Source organism: Lactuca sativa, chromosome 1 (assembly GCF_002870075.4).
Source record: "Lactuca sativa cultivar Salinas chromosome 1, Lsat_Salinas_v11, whole genome shotgun sequence".
NCBI lineage: Eukaryota > Viridiplantae > Streptophyta > Magnoliopsida > Asterales > Asteraceae > Lactuca > Lactuca sativa.
In genome coordinates, this window is record NC_056623.2 from 160,433,685 (window position 1) to 160,451,313 (window position 17,629).

A 17,629-nucleotide genomic window follows, 5' to 3' on the forward strand; every position below is an offset into this window, starting at 1 on the left:
GGTTCAGAAACACTACTCCAAGCGAAGCCCGGTTTTCAAAAAAATCCGATGTAAGTGAGTTATGCCTACGCTATTTTTAATATAACTTTTATTTAATTATAGTAACGTTATTAGGACTTTATAATAATTATTTAGACTATTATTATGGGTTATATAAGTTTCGTTATAATATCTTTTTAACCACTTGCGGTACGAGGAGTTTAGTTTTAAGGGCCGCATAGGGTTGTTGGATTTCAGAAGTGCTATATGCCAAAATGGTTCTGCCCTCCGGCGTTTTATGTCTGGCCCCTGTCTGTATATGGTGGTTGGAAAATATTTTTTAAACGCTTATATAATAGTAATAATAGCTAGACTATTAATTAGTCTCAGTGAATATCAGACTAAACCCTAGTGGTAATGATACTAGGTTTTGTCGAAGGAAATTGTTTTAAGAGTAACGAAGTACTGTCCAAGTTCGGAATCACCACCTTTTCAAGTGAGTGCATAGTTACTTTCATCTGACATATAGATATGAAGTATTTAATAAATTACATGCTATGTGTGCATATTGTCTGTATACTTGCCGTGTATGCTGGGTGAAAGATTTGTATACATGTTATAAATGATTTAAACAGTATATGTATTTTATATCTACAAAATGTGTTGGATAAAACATGGGTAGATTAAATAGTCACTATGTGACAAAAACAAAATGATGAGAGGTGATATAGACCATGAGATAAGGGTGAGAGGTGAACCATGAGAGAATCATTTTACCCAAGTGTTGGCCCCGTCATCTAGCAGAGTATAGATGACAACCACAGACTATTCTAGACAGTCCAGTAGAACACTAGCAGGTTCGCAACCTGTAGGTGTATTTGAATTGTGTATTCACCAGCTGTACTTTAAAAGCCCATTGTCATGTATTGTGAGTGGATTCTAGGAAACGATACTGTCAATAAACGAGATAACCCTGGCGACTATGAGACTTAGTGCCTAAACCCTGGCGACTATGCGACTTAGTGCCTGTTGTATAAACCCTGGTGACTATGAGACTTAGTGCCTAAACCTTAGTGACTATGCGACTTAGTGCCTGTTGTATAAACCCTGGCGACTATGAGATTTAGTGCCTGTTGAGTAAACCCTGACAAAGATGGATTTCGTGTTGTTTCCTTAGGATGATCCTTAGGAATGAATTAACGAGGAATAGTTGATTCTTAGGGTAGATCCTTGAGAGTAAAAAAGATAATGGGGATGCATAATTGGGTTGATTGTTTGATGTTTAAACATAATAATTATATTATTGTGGGTTGAAAACCCTATGTACTCACCAGGTTTCCCAACCTGACCCACTCAGTTTATTTGTATCATAGGTGTCCATATGAAGTTACATTACACCGAGAGATTAAGGAGATATAAATCACTAGTGATAATGAATGTAAGTTCTATTTATGCTTATGTTTTTGTATTGACAATGACATCCCAATATTTTCAAATGAATAAAATACATTTCTTCGGAAATGCTTGATAACACATTTATCATGTTTTTCTGGGAACAAATTCCGCAATATTTTTATTAAAAGAAGTACTCTGATATTTTTTTATAAAGCATAAACAAAATCGGTCTTTTCTGGCCGTGAAAATAGGGATGTCACATTAACTATATGTGATAAATTGTTGTTTGGTAAACATTTACATTTAAACTTATGTTTATATTGTTAATGTGTAGAAAAAATGTTGTTGGGATGAAACAATAAACTCACTGGTGAGGCAAGCTTGGGCAAGTAAATCGGCACAAAGTTATGAACAATATCTCTACAACATGTGGAGCCCATAAAGAAACCTACATGCCTCTAAACCAGCTCATATTCCACATGAAGTCTGGACCTCCTGGCAATTAAAATGGAATACAGATGAATACAAGCTAAAATCTGAGCAGAACAAGAAAAATAGGCGTTACGGTGTGGCTAATGGAGTAGCATAACCTACACATAACGCTTAATCCGCAAGTCATTTGAAGATAGCTTCTGATTTGGTAATTTTTTTAATGGTACATCAATATTTATGTTTATCTGTATATTTGACATTTTATGGTATTTATGTAGAAGAGAAAATTAGGATGTGATCCACCCCATAGTGAATTGTTCTTGTATACACACATGAAGAATCACGATGGAGTCACTTTCACAAATGAAAAAGATAGACAAATTCATGTAATATTCATTTCAGTGCAATTAAACTTTTATATTGCAGCTATAGTCCATAATGTCATTCATAACTCTGATATCTTTTAACTTATATTATTTTTATTTTATAGGCGGCCTATACAGAAAAACAGGAAGAGTTGGAAGCTGAAGGTGCTGAATTTGAGGAGGACAAGCTATTTTATGATGTTGTTAGTGGTCATGACAAAAAAGAAGACTTTATGGATTAGGCTCTTTTGCAAAGGCGGTTCCTAATATTAACGGTAAAACAGATGTATCTTATATTCCGAAAAAAACGATTAAATAAAAGAAATGAGGGAGCTCGTTGCTAAACAAAAAGAGAAAAACGAAGAACTTAAAGAAATGATGAAGGCCCAAGAAGAAGAAAACAACACAAGAGTCGGGCAACATGAAAAACAACTTGCAACGCATTGGATCTTATCAATTTCATTACATGACAACAACACTAGTAGGTCATAAATTGTTGATATGTTTATTACAAAGTATTTATTTTAGATTAGCCACTTTCCATTTTCCATGTAATAAATAATTATTGTATTATTTTATGATATAATATTATTTGATTTTTTTGTTATTTTTGTTTTTCATATATTACTTCAAAATAATTTAGATGTATTTTATAAATCAATTATCCATTCGTCCATATGGAATCTTTGATATAGAATCTAATATATAATATAAACCATGAAAATTGCTAGGGATTCATGACCGCGAAATTTGATAGAAAGTCATCAAACAGAAGTTGCTAAGGATTTATCACCACCAAATTTGCTAGGATCCACGACCATGGAATTTGCTAGGGATTCATCACCATGGAATTTGCTAGGGAATCACCACCATAGAAATTTCTAGGGATTCATCACCATGGAATTTGCTAGGGAATCACCACCACGGAATTTACTAGGGATTCAACACCACGGAATTTACTAGGGATTCACCACCATGGAATTTGCTAAAGAATCATCACAACGAATTTTGCTAAGGATTAACTACAACGGATTTTGTGATGGAATAACTACTACGGAATTTGTGATGGAATCCTACTATGGAATACATGACGGAATACCATCTAGCACGGATTTCATTCCGTTGTCACAATTGCGACGGAATGATTGTTTCCCTAGCAAACGTTCGCTAAGGGGTTTTTGGGACGGAAATCGGTCCTCGCAAATTTCGTCTCTCGGAATTTCAACTTTTTGCAACGGAATCCTTCCCTAGCAAAATTGCATTTTTCTTGTAGTGGTTGGACATTCTCAAACGTCTAAATTTATAAAGTGTTCGATGTTAAACATAGCAGTCTCTTCACAAAAACAATACACAAGGGGGTTGTGCTTGTATAATAGTGCTTGTTTCAAAGAAGTAAGTTATGCTATATTTAATTGTTTATTTAAAGTGTAATTAATCTAAATTTTAATCTTAAAATAGGACTTGATTATAATCGAAGTCTTTTATAAGACTCATACCGATCGCCAAGGGGTATTCATTAGTGTTATAGCTGAGAAGCAATATGTAAGTGGTTAGTTATAATATTTTCATATAAATGTTTTATTTATATTACGATGTTAATCATTTTTTTGAAAATACAAAATGCTTTAGTCCTAGAGTTAAATCAACAAACTCAAGCTTTAACTGAAGAAAGCTGTCTAACAACACAATACGTAAGAAATGGTTTTGAAAAAAACTTGGGTGCTTGGTGCGGCTATATCAGAAGCATCAGACATAAACCTTCTACGATTGTGTTGATATGCGATCAAGAACAACCATCACAGCCGCCACCACTGTCACAACCACAATCACAAGTAACAAGACTATTTAATTTTAAGGGTTTTTGATATAAAAGTCCTTAAGTTTGTCAAGTCTTGTTGGTTTTGTCCCTGTACCGATTTTTTGTTCGTTAATGTCCAAATTTTGCCAAGTTTTTTTTATTTTTGTACTTTTTACAAATCTTTGATGTTTTTACCCTAAGTATGTTTTTTAAATTTACAAAAAAAAAAAAAAAAAAAAAAAAAAAAAAAAAAAAAAAAAACCCTTATGTTTATAAATCTTATATGTTTTTATCCTAAGTATGTTTTCCAAATTTGACATTAAAGTCCTTAATTTTGTTAAATTTTATTGGTTTTGTCCCTAGACACCTACTATTATAGGTAACAAGGGCAAAAAAAAAAAAAAAAAAAAAAAAAAAAAAAAAAAAAAAAATTGGAAAATTTTGGACATTATCAGACAAAAAATCATCATAAGGACAAAAAAATCTGACAAACCTAAGGACTTTTAAGTTAAAAACCCTAATTTTAAAATTTCTTATATATACTTAGATTATAGTTTGATATGTTGGTATTTGTAATTTGGTAATTGATAGTTGGTTATATTTTTGTAATTGTTAGTTTCTTTACGTTTTTGGTGATTGTTAGTTTGGTAATAGTTTGATATGTTGGTGATTGTTAGTTTGGTAATAATTTATATGTTGGTAATTGTTAGTTTGGTTATATGTTGGTAATTTGTAGTTTGGTATTATGTTCTTTCTTTTGTAGTTAGATATGCTTCAAACAATGCTAAGATACGCGACATTGTACTGCGGCACTTGAATAATGATTTCAATCCCTGCCACTACGAAGAAATAATACCGGAGGGAACAAGGTGGAGAACGAAGGGAGCGATAATGACATATAGCTCTTTTTAAGATTTATTTAATGTTTTGTAAAATTATAATATATTTTGCACTTGAAAGTTTGATTAATATTTCAGGATTGTGCCTTATTAATAAATTTTGATATTTTTCGGTCTATTTATGTACAATTAATATTTCATAGTAGCTTTTTATATTTGTATAGTGTTTGTTTTGTATTTGGAATGAATGGTTTTATAAAACGAAAAAAACAAAAGTGGAAACTACGATTAGCAGCGACGGATAGCATTAGTGGTACGCATAGTATTAGCGGTGACATATAGCCTTACGAGCGACAATTTGAATATTAGCAATGAGCCAATAGCGGCGATCCTTTTCGCCGCAACGTGTAGCCGCTAATAACTTTTGCGGCGACATCCGTCTGAGACCTGCGACCAGTGTTTTAAAAACCGGTTCGAACCGGCCGGTTGAACCAATCGAACCGGGAACCGGAGGTGAGGGCGGTTCGATTTGGACCGGTTTTATAATGATTTCCTGACCGGATTGAACCGGCCGGTTTTGGTAAAAAACCGGTTCAACCGGCTGAATTGAACTGGAATAGACCGGGTTGAACCAGACATTTTTGGATTTTTGTGTTTGTTTTGGGCTTTTTTGTTTGATTTTGACTTCTATAATGATTGTTTTTATATGTTGCATTCTAACCACGTTTGTAATACTAAAAAGATGACAAGTTTTGCTATTAATGTATGCAGGATAATTAAAAACATATAAAAATATAGAACCGGTTTGACCATCCGGTTGAACCGGTTAAACCGGTTGAACCGGAAAACGTCACCCGACCAGTTTAATTAAAAAACCGGTTTTTAAAACATTGCGTGCGACTTGACTGCCACCAGCCCACCACTAATGTTTTTACTCTTTCTTTTTTTTACAAAGTTGTTTTTGGTTCTAAATAAGTTCCTTATGAATTTAGAACACGGAGAAAATTCTAAACACCGTAACTCTCACATGGAAGGCCTTTAAATAATATATGATTTGGTCAAACGTGTTTTATAATTTTTTTTTTAAATATTATTGCTAATAATAGCATAACTTTATATTATATATATATATGGACATGATTTTATATTTGTTTGTATTCTCAATTTTTGGCTATAAAAGAATGAATATACAGCAATGGCCAGGTGCAACTAATAAATATATCTTGATCATAATGGTGAGCAAGCTCTTAAGATTTACCAGAAGACAACTTCACACCATTGTCTCTAGGGATATCATCAAACCCTCTTCCCCAACCCCTTCTCACCTCAAAACATATAATCTTTCGTTGTTTGATCAACTTGCTGTGAATGCATACATGCCTGTTGTAGCATTCTACCCAAGCTCTAGCATTTTTCAAAGTTCCCATGATAAAACCCTTGAGCTGAAGAACTCCTTGTCACGCACCTTAAATCAGTATTATCCGTTTGCTGGTAGGCTGGCCAAATCTTACCCGACATACGTTAACTGCCATGACGATGGAGTTGAGTTCATTGAAGCAAACAACGACAGTCGACTTTCCGACTTCCTCCACCATTCAGACCATGAAGATCTAGATCAACTCTTTCCAGATGATCTTATATGGTACAAGTCAAACCACAAAGGTGATAATGATGAAAACGAAAGCACTTCACCTTTGTCTGTTCAAGTCAACCATTTTTCATGCGGAGGAGTAGCCGTTGCAGTATCTCTGTCGCACAGGATTGCAGATGGAAGCAGTATTTTCAATTTCCTCAATCACTGGGCTACAGTGACACGATCTCGTTCACCAGAGCATCATGATCTATCGCACATGAATCCGCATTTTCTTTCCTACAAGACTAGAGACGTTAAGTTGCCTAAAAATATGCCTGATAGATCACAAGGTGACTATGTCACAAGGAGTTTTGTGTTTCCTAACTCAAAGATAAACAACCTCAAAGCCAAGATCACAAGCATGAGCATGGAATCTGGAGAACCGATCATGAACCCTACACGAGCCGAAGCCTTAACATGGCTAATTCATAAGTGCGCAGTGGCAGCAGCTTCTAAAACCAACTCAGGGATTTTGAAGCCAACAGGAGTTGGTCAAATAATGAGCATTAGAAATAATTTAGCAGAGTCGTTGCCTGAAACAAGCATAGGAAATCTTTATCTGTTGATGGAGTTTCCAACAAGGGATGAAAGTGAACTAACTCCACATAACATCATTGGTGAACTCAGGAAAAGAAAGAAGGAATTTCGGAGTATAAAGAATATGGAAACTGCATTGGGAATCGTTGGTGAGGTGTGTTCTGATCACGCTGCTATGCTTCAAACGTCAAAAAGAGTTGATGACTATTACATCTATACCCTTATAAACAGGTTTCCTACATATGGGATTGATTTTGGGTGGGGTAAACCCATAAAAGTAACTGTTGGTGGGGTTGTGAAGAATCTTATTATAATGATGAATACTCCGAATGAGGATGGCATCGATGCACTCGTGTCTTTGGATAGACAAGACATGAATATAATTCAAAACGATCCTGAACTGTTAGCGTTTTGCTAATTCAAACAACATGGCAAAGCTGGAGTAAATAACTAAATATCATTAATGCAATTTGGTGTGTGTTAGCCATTAAAAAAAAAGTTATGCATAGTTTTTTTATTGGAGAACTGGGTATTCAATGATATTTTTTGTGTTTAAATTTCATAAATAGTAATAAAAAAATATGGTGTCTGATTGGAAGCATTCGAGGTGTGATCCAAGAAAAAATATATTTAATTAAAATAGTATCTATTAAAAATCTTCATTTAAGATTTGAAATTAAAAGTATTCTTTGAACTAGTACTAGGTAAATTATGATATTTTAAAATAATGAAGAAATTTGTTGGCAAATTGGTGCTGTCAAGTCAACGTGGTTATCGTGCTTATGTTGTTTTCAAGTGTACGTGTTTATTTATGGTATTCTCAAAGCAAATTATTGGTGGATCTAGGAGATATGACATTAAAGTGCATGACTTGTTGAACTCTGTTGAGAAGCTCCACCGTCTCTGGTGTGAGAAAACAGAATGTGTCAAATGCAAAAACATAAACACATGTTGATTTTCTATACATGCATTCTCGTGCTTTGCCACTTTGCACGCAGCGGCTTTCAAAGCGGCATGCCCTGCTGTGAAACCCCCGCTCCTCAAACCGACGAGAGAAGAGACCCGCAGTAAGATCCACACACACGTGCTTCCCTCCTACTCATCCAAATACCAAAATGTCAGCCAGTCTAAGTGTGGATCTTCCATCCTGCGGGTCCGTCAACAAGTTCACTAGCGCTTCTTTCTTCGCAAAAATATCAGCACGCCGACAAGCATCAAAGAGAACATCCATAACCACATCATGTCTGTACTTGAAACCAGGAAGCTCTCTACAATGAACCGCATGTTCCCCAAATGTATCCAAACATGCCTTGCGGCAAACTAGGCATATCTCGTCAATTGGGAATAAAGGAATCATGAGGCGGTAGCGAAGGATAGTTCGGTACTCCACAGGAGACATATACTGCCAAGGTCATCAATGGGGATAGTTAGTAGAAAATCATGGCCATGAGGTACCCGAAGACACTCAAAAACTGCTTTCTGTCTAACAGTCATGTCGAAGTCGACTTCCATATCTTTGACAATTTTGCTAAAAATGGCACACGTCAATGCTTTTTGGGATTTAGGGGGGGTGTCCTTATTAGTGAAACCGCTACAGTTGAATCTCGGAATCGTATCGCGAAGACGAGTCATAACACATAGGTAATCAGAATTCATACAACATATGCCACTGTCACATACGATGTGGTCTTGTAATGCCCAAGATTAGGCCCTCGAGACTACAAATGCATAGGAGGAACCTCCTATGCATTATGATGCTCTTAGTTATCCCAATTTCTATGCTTTATTTCTATATAATCCAATTCATTGATCGTTTATACAATCCAACATTGATGCTTAGTTTTCATTAGGGCAATAGTGGCGACTAAATGTCGCCGCTAATGCTAAAAAAAAACCCGCGAGACTTTCTCTTCAGATTTTCCATGTCAGCGCTAATACATTTTTTCCGCCTTTACCTCTAAATCAATTATCACACTTTTCCCTTTCACTTCTTGTAATTACGAGCTTTAGATCATGCATGTTGACAGATAATCATTTATGTCGCTGCCATATTGGTGCCGGTGGCAACGCTATCGGACGGACACCGCCACCACCGGTAAACTTCATACGTATAATTCTCTATGTCCCATTTACAACCTAATTAACTTTTCACTCTCTCTGGCGGCAGAAACCACCACCACCGAGCTCTATTGTCGGACATCCACCACAACTATACCATCAAACTCCTCTTTTGTTGTCGGACTCCTCCTTTGGACTCCTCTTTTTTGTAGTAGGTCATATGTTTCTTTCCCCCTATTTTTTTAATATCTATGTTTTACATGGAAGTTTAAATATGGAATTGTGTTATATATTGCAATAAACATAAGTAAATTTGGTGATATCGTTGCTTCAAGCTATTCATGTTGCTATGCTGATATTGTTTTCGAACTTGATGTTGTTCCCCAAAAACAAAACAAAACAAAACAAAACAAAACAAAACAAAACAAAACAAAAAAAAAAAAAAAAAAAAAAAAAAAAAAAAAAAAAAAAAAAAAACTTAAATTGCTTGTGATATGACATTTAGATCATGGGAATACACCGGTAGGGCTAAAATTGTTTGAAAACTTATGTAATTTATATGTGTAAGATAGATGTGTCAATAACTAATAAAAATAAATTTAACGGGACATTGTTTGAAGCCACTGCAAAATTTTGGGTTTCACTAAAAAACATAATAATTTAAGTACAATGCTCTGATAGGAAAAAAGCCAAAACGATAAATGTAAGATGATAATCCTTGCATTCTTTTCTCATATTGTTTTTCTCTATTCTACATCTTTTAGCTTTTCAAATTGTGGCATTTATTTAGATTGCTTTGTAGCATATGTTGTTGTGGCTCGAGGCCATGACAAAGATGACCGTGAGAATGCACCACCTCCAGGTGGTCGAAGTGGTTGTCAGCACGAGGTGAATTCTAACCAAGTCTTATTATAATCTACTTATTGACTATATTTGTTCGTTTATTCTAATATATCTTGACTAATATTTTTTAATTATAACTGCAATTGTACCACTGCAAAAAAAAAAAAAAAAAAAAAAAAAAAAGAAGGTAAGGCTAAAACCTTGGGCTCTCAATCATGTTGGAGACGAACGGGAAACAACCTCTGCCTCTTGTGTTTGACAGATACATCAGCGTTAATACTTACACTATAGTTGGTGATGTACATGACTTTTTTCATTCACAAGCAGTGGCGAGCCAATGGTTTAGTAGTGGGGTGCAAGGACCACACTTAAATGTGGGTTAGGTATATACATAAACAATATATATATATATATATATATATATATATATATATATATATATATATATATATATATATATATATATATATATATATATATATATATATATATATATATATATATATAATTTTGAATAGATGGTCCTTTCTAAGAAAATCATGTGCACCCACTTTACCCCATTTGAAAGGTGAAAGCTACGTATTCTTTTTCTTTCTCTGTTCAGTTTCAACAAAAGCACCCCTCTTCTTTCATCGTCCTTAAACCTAGCTGCTCATATGCACTGCTTCTGATGCCATGCATAGAGATCAAAGACCGGAATGAGCTCGTTTTTTCGGGCTCTCTAAATCTGAAGTCTAAAAACAACCACAAAGCTAGGTATGCTATTTATTTTTGACATTTACTTTGTTAAAAACAAGAAAAATCCGAATAATCGTAACGGATGTTTTCGAATCGATTTTGGGGTAATCTTTATCGGACCATTTTGGCTTGGTCATTTGACAAAATTTATGATAAGAATTCAATCTAAACTCAGGCATTCAATCAGGTTCCTTTTTCCATGATAAAATTGACTTGATTGTTTAAGAAATCCCCATTTAGATATGTAATATCTTTTAAGAAATTGCTAAAGTGATCAGCTGAAGATTGATGAATCTGATTAGATTCTGAGCTTCAAGAGCATTGAATTGTGGGATTTGACTTTTGTGTTTGCTTGGGTCCTTCGTTGTCTTGTTGCCGCCATTTCAATTTCATTGAAGTGTTTATCTCTTTACAGAAAAGTAGTGATCCATTGTCGATGTTTTCGTTTTTTTATTAGGCTGACCTTGTTTTTGCATAGTTTAAGAGGTATTGTTATGCTTAATTTAATAATTTGACTTGTGATCAGCCAACCCCTCTATTGTTATGTGTTTTTTGTGATATAGGGTTTAATGTAGAGGCTTTATATTATCGACAAAATTGCAAAAATGGTCCCTGTGGTTGTCAAATTTATGTGTTTTTGGTTCAAAACAAAACGTTGGTGCACCATTGGTCCAAAATTGGATCTTCCTATCGTTTTTGGTCCCTATCTACTTAAAAAGACCATTATGCCCTTTAGTTTGTTTTTCCATTTTTTTTATTTATATTAATGTTTTTAACTAATTGAAAATACAAAAACACACGCACTCTCTCCCTCTCTCTCTCTCTCTCGTGTGAACTGATCAATGTTCTCGTTGGTAGAAAGGAGATTAATGGGAGGAAATTCAAACAAATAAGCTCAAAAAAAGGATGCATCTGTCAACATCCCCAAGATCAATGCCTCACCTCCGACCACTGCTACACCCCTCACCCGCCTCACCTCCGACCACTGCTACACTTCTCTCTCTCTCTCTCTCTCTCTCTCTCTGGAAACTCGAGATACACAATCAAGCTTTTATATACACACAATCAAGAACATAAACTCTCGTTCTTTGTTCTTTCTCCCTACAACCCAATCCTGCCACCCCTATACACATAATGGTAGTGGAGTCTTTTTTAGATTCATCCTTGTAAACATAGTGGCGAAATCCTAATCGAAGATGGTTGAGGGTGACGATCCTTCTTCTCCGGCGTCTATGTATGATCTGAGAAAACAGGGCTGGCGATGTAGATCTGAGAAATGGCGGCGACATATGAGAGAGGGTCGGAGATGGCCATAACACAAACCCCTAATCGTAGGTAAGGAAGCAACATCACAAACCCCAAATCTTCGGTAGGAAGAGATGTAAGAGACGATAGTGAACAGTGTAGGTAAAGATCTGTGGTGGGTGGTGGTAGCAGTGAGGGCTAGAGATTTGGATGTTGGCGATTGGGGATTTACAAGTGGCAGAGAAGGCGGAGCTTTGGCTGAGGAGTTGTTCATCTTTCCCGAAAAATGATGCTTTTTAGATCCAGTAGAAGACGAATGAGCGGTGGGAGGTGGGTCACATCGTTGGATTTTGCATCTGGGTCGCAAGCCATTATCACCGGAGTTTACTAAGGGGATGTGTTGCACAAGCAGGGTGACAACGGTGGTGTATGTGGTGGTTTCCGAGCACCGGTAGAAAAAAGGGAGAGGATAGACCGATTATGTTGGGAGAGAGAGAGAGAGAGTAGGGTGGGGTCGTAATTTATTTTTCTATTTCTTTTAATTGAAATAATAATAAATAAAATAAAAGAAATATGTAAGGGTATATTGGTCATTTTAGGTGAGGTATAGACCAAAACTACACAAAAATGCCAACCATAGGGACCAAAACCATACAAAGTATCTGAAATTGGACCGGTGGTGCACCAACGTTTCATTTTGGACCAAAAGCACATAAATTTGTCAACCACATGGACCATTTTCGCTATTTTGTCATGTTTCTTTCTTTTTGTTTAGTTTAAGGGGCATTTTGATGCTAAATTTATATTTTTGTTTAATGCTTATCTTATTGTTTAACACAATAACAAGGGGACAATGGCTTTACTGGCTGGAATAAACCAGAAAGACAGACAGACTTAAGACTCATAAATAAGCAATGGTCAACAGTCAACGGTCAACGGTCAATGGTCAATGGTCAACTGTGGACCCCACTTGACTTCCGGGCTGGATCCGCCACTGTTCACAAGATTGGCAGGTATATATGGCGAAGCATATCTTTAGATAGATAATCATGGAGAAAAGTTCCAATGCCGAGTAGAATGCCATGTTCTTGCATCTTTGAGCAATTTATTTCTTTTAGGTGTTTACTCGTCTACTTTTTTATTTGTAGATATATTTCGATCTTCAATAGGTTATGGATGATCTAAGAAGATTTGGTTATTCTCGGGCCTGAATACTTGATAAGTATATGTTATAGAGACCACAAATCTAACACAAAATAATATTTTATGGATGGTGGAGGGTATGAGGATGTCGAGATAGAAAGGGCTACTCGTTTGGTATGAGTGATAGAAATTGGAATCAAATTGTAACCGTTTTCACTTCCTAAAAGTATATAAACTAGGGATTTTCAAAATAACCGAAAGCAAACCAAAAACCGAAAAAAAACAAAAAAATCAAAATCGAAAACCGAACCGTTTGAAAACCAACGGTTTGGTTTTTGCTATTTATAAAAAAAACGATTTTTTTGGCTCGGTTTAGTTTTTTTAAATATAAAAACCGAAAAAACCAAACCGAACTGAACTACCAAATATATATGTTTTAGTTTACTGTGATGATGGATTTGATTGTGATGTTTTTCATGAAAATGTTAATGTGATGTTTTTCAAAAAATTACTACGATGCTTTTTTATCAAATATTTATAAGCACATATCACATATATAAATTGATGTATGTTGTGTAATATTTGTATAAAATTGTCTCTTTTTTGTTGAGGTTATAAGTAAAGTAAAAAAGAAAGAAAGTATAAGAAAGGTACACAGCTTGCAAGGTTGTCTAGTTACATATTAGTGAGTCATTATAACGTATGAAAGATGTTTCATTATAAATTAAAAGGTCTTTGGAATAGTTCATAAACATGTAGCGGAACATTTGTTAATGCTTGCTAAAAGTTATACTTATGTTATTTGTTAATGGAAAAACTGAAAACCGAAAAACCATTAGAAAACCAAAAGATTGAAAAGAAAAAAAAAACTGATTGTTTGCTTTCTCTAAAATAAAAAACCCAAAACTATTCGTATGTTTTTTATTTTAGTCAAAAACCGAACCAAATCGAACCTGTAACACCCCAAATTTCAGAGTCGCTATTGAAGGACTTAAAGTGTAAATTAAGGAAAGGGACTCGACGAGTAGGCATGCTTACTTGCCGAGTCGGAGCGGGATTCTGTCGCGGGTTAAGTGGCCAACTCGCCGAGTCGGCGGCTTGGACTCGACGAGTTGGTATTGAAGAGAGAAAACCCTAATCCCGGGGGTTGTGCCCTATATAAAGCACATTATAACCCACCCTCAACCTCTTTGCTACCCTTTTGAGATCCAGAAACCCTAATTTTCGTGTGAGACTCCATTGTTGAGGAGATTGGAGCTTGGAAGAGGAATTTGGTGGAAGGAGCTTGAGAAATTAAAGGCTAGCACCAAGGGGCTTGTGTAGATCTGGGATCTACATCAGTTTGGGCACATCTCAGAGGTAAAGATCCATTATCTTAAGCTATTTCCTTTTTGGTTCATCCTTGGTGGTTGATTTGGAGTTCATTTGCTTGTTTGAGACCTATTTCGGGTTTGGAGTTTAGATCTGAGGTTGCTACTCCAAATCTAGACTTGTGATGGCCTAGAATGTCATGAAGCTCATGTCTATGAGTTGTTGGTGAAGCCCCCTAGTCCTTAACCCTAGCCCTAGTGTGTTTTGGGCATATATCTCCTTGGTTTCACGTAAAGTTTGCAACTTTATGTGAGGGTTAGACTGTAGAAGAGTGGATCTATGGATTGGAGCCCCTGCATGGCTCGAAAAGCCATTGTATGGATTAATAACTGGAGAGACTCGGCGAGTCACATGGGTGTACTCGACGAGTTGTATGAACATGTGCATGGACTCTACGAGTTGGAAGAACAACTCGGCGAGTTTGTTGAAGATTGCCTTGGACTCGGCGAGTCTGTTCTTGGACTCGACGAGTCTGATCATGGAACCCTAACCTCTTCTGGTTAAGCCTCGAATCGGTGAGTCGAGGGACGACTCTGTGAGTTGAGCAGGATGGGACGTGGAGATCGTTGGACTCGACGAGTCTTGGGGTGACTCGACGAGTTGAGTCGTGTTATGGGAGTTTTTGAGTATAGGAACTCGACGAGTCGACGGGTTGACTCGGCCAGTAGAATCAACCAGGAATGTTGACTTTGCTTGGAACTCCAACAAGGATGAACCAAAAAGGAAATAGCTTAAGATAATGGCCTAGAATGTCATAAAGCTCATGTCTATGAGTTGTTGGTGAAGCCCCCTAGTCCTTAACCCTAGCCCTAGTGTGTTTTGGGCATATATCTCCTTGGTTTCACGTAAAGTTTGCAACTTTAAGATCTTGTCTTGTGGTAAGGTCCTAATTGATAAAGTTGTAAACTTTATCCATTAAGTTATTAAGAAGAATCATATCTAGGAGTTTGAGCCTTGACCTATGATTAAGCTCTTAATGAGAAAAATGTCTTATGTCAGTAACCATGATGTGGCCAAGAGATCACCACGTCGTGGGGGGTTTCAACCTCACAAATGTTTTGTTTGGACATGCCTATGATGTGGCCAAGAGGTCACAATGTGGTGGTAGCTATTGACTTTTTTTACCATTGAGTTTTGACATGGTTGACATTTGGTCAAATTGCTAGTTTTAGAGTGTAGTCTATGTAGTGGTGTTGATTCTGATGGCATGTGCGGAATTGAAAAGATCTAGTGAATCTTCATGTAAAATCAAGAACACAAGGAGTAAATAAATCTTTGTAAGCTCTTATTAGATCTAGAAAGATTATACAAATGGGTTTGTACACAATTTCTCTCTCTAGTCTAACACTCCAAAATGGACTCCTTACATAATGGGAGTCACTCACTTCCTATTTATAGGAAAGACTCAACCCATTTACACATACAAAGAGGAAAGCATAAACATTACATCCAAGCATGACTTTGCACCCTAACAGTCTAAGGTTTGACCGTGGGTGTTTCGATAGGTGGTTTGTAGCACCGCTTTCACATATGTGCGAGCTGTGTTTATTCAATTCGAATGTGAGGTGAGCCTTCTCATTATAACATGTAGGTTGCTAGATTGTCTTTGTGACTCTTTCATGAAATATTATGGTTGGATTACAACACTTATATGAAAGGTTGTGGTTGGATCTCAACACTTGTATGAAAGACTATGGTTGGATCACAACACTTGTTTGTCTTTGTAACTTACATGGAATACCATGGTTGGATCATGGCAAAAAAAAGACTTGTAGCTGGGTTGTAGCAACGAAAGTGATTGTAAGACTATGGTTGAATCATACCATTCTCATGGGTTGAAATATACCCCTAGGTTTGTACCTATTAATATATATGGTATATGGTATTTTGAGGAACTCACTAAGCTTTGTGCTTATGTTTTTTGTATGTTTAATGTCTCACATACTACTAGTTCTAAAGGGAAGGGTCCAACTTGATTGCATTGCATCCCCTGAAGTTTTACTCCTCGTTATATTTTTATGATTTACTTTGATGTTTGAGAATGCATTAAAATTTGATTATCTATTGAAAAAAAAAATGAATGTTTTGGGTCGTTTAAAAAGGAAATTTTTACTTAGAATTTTTTGGAACGTTAAAAGTTGGTATTAGAGCCTTCGTTTGAAGGATTCAAGCCCACTTCATAGTACGTCTGGACTTAAACTGAGGAATAGTAAAATCCTTTGTAAAGAAAACGGTTTTCAAATGGATTATTATAAACAAAAGGGTACGATGCATGCAATTAGTGTAACACTCTAAATTTTCAAATAAAATTTTCATTTTTAAAACCACACAAAACACAGTTTCACATTTCTCAAACCCAAGTTTATAAGTTGTTCAAAACACAAGACAACAAAATGTTTGACAATATCCCAGAATCCTCAAAACATAATCTCTAGCTGGTGTGTACAATTATGCCTGCGCCTTCCCGCGATCCTGAGAGGTACCTGAAACACATTTCACACAACACTGTAAGCATGAAGCTTAGTGAGTTCCCCCAAATACCACGCATAAATAATTAGCCTCTCATGGATATATCTCAATAAGGACCCTCCGATCATGTGTCTCAATGAATACCCTCCGGTCTTACAGCTCGGGTTGGAACCTCCAGTCCGGTATCTCAGTGAAGACCTTCCGGTCTCACAACTCGGTTTGGACCCTCCGGTCCTAACTCAATAAGGCACCAAAATAATATACAACATAAATCACAAAGACAAAAATGCATGATATCACATAACTCAGTATAAGCACATAAGACCCTCTGGTCATACAGTATTACCAATCAGGTAAGTATAGTGAGAATACTCACCTCGTAGGTAGAGCAAGAATGTCCCGGATTCAACAGTAGGTGTAGACTCCATCTACATATATCATAATCATCTCTAATTAACAATTTATAATAACAACTCCAAGATGTTAAGCTACCTCCTTTTTCCTCGGAAAGGGTGAAAGACCATTTTACCCCTCCATGGTCTCTTAAGTCCATACTTGACCAAACCCTAAAAGTCAACGGAAGTCGACCCTCAAGTCAATAGTCCATGTTGACCCAACTCATCGAGTGCATCTATGCGACTCGTCGAGTTCCTTCGTTTCTCTGAAAAATCGGGAAAATCCAACTCAACTCGCCGAGTTTGTAAAGCGTCCAGATTATCGGGGAAAAGCCTAACCAACTCGTCGAGTTCCTTCAAGCCATTCTCTCATTCAGACGTCTTAAAGC

The 17,629-nt window shown here is 36.2% G+C and overlaps 1 protein-coding gene across 1 annotated transcript; it reads left to right on the forward strand.

Moving 5' to 3' along the window:
* The first annotated feature begins 5,978 nt into the window (after positions 1–5,978).
* LOC111885270 (acylsugar acyltransferase 3) lies at positions 5,979–7,640 on the forward strand. Its single transcript, XM_023881537.3, has one exon. It carries the CDS (start codon positions 5,990–5,992, stop codon positions 7,394–7,396), a length of 1,407 nt encoding a protein of 468 aa, XP_023737305.1. The 5' UTR covers positions 5,979–5,989; the 3' UTR covers positions 7,397–7,640.
* Positions 7,641–17,629: the final 9,989 nt, after the last annotated feature.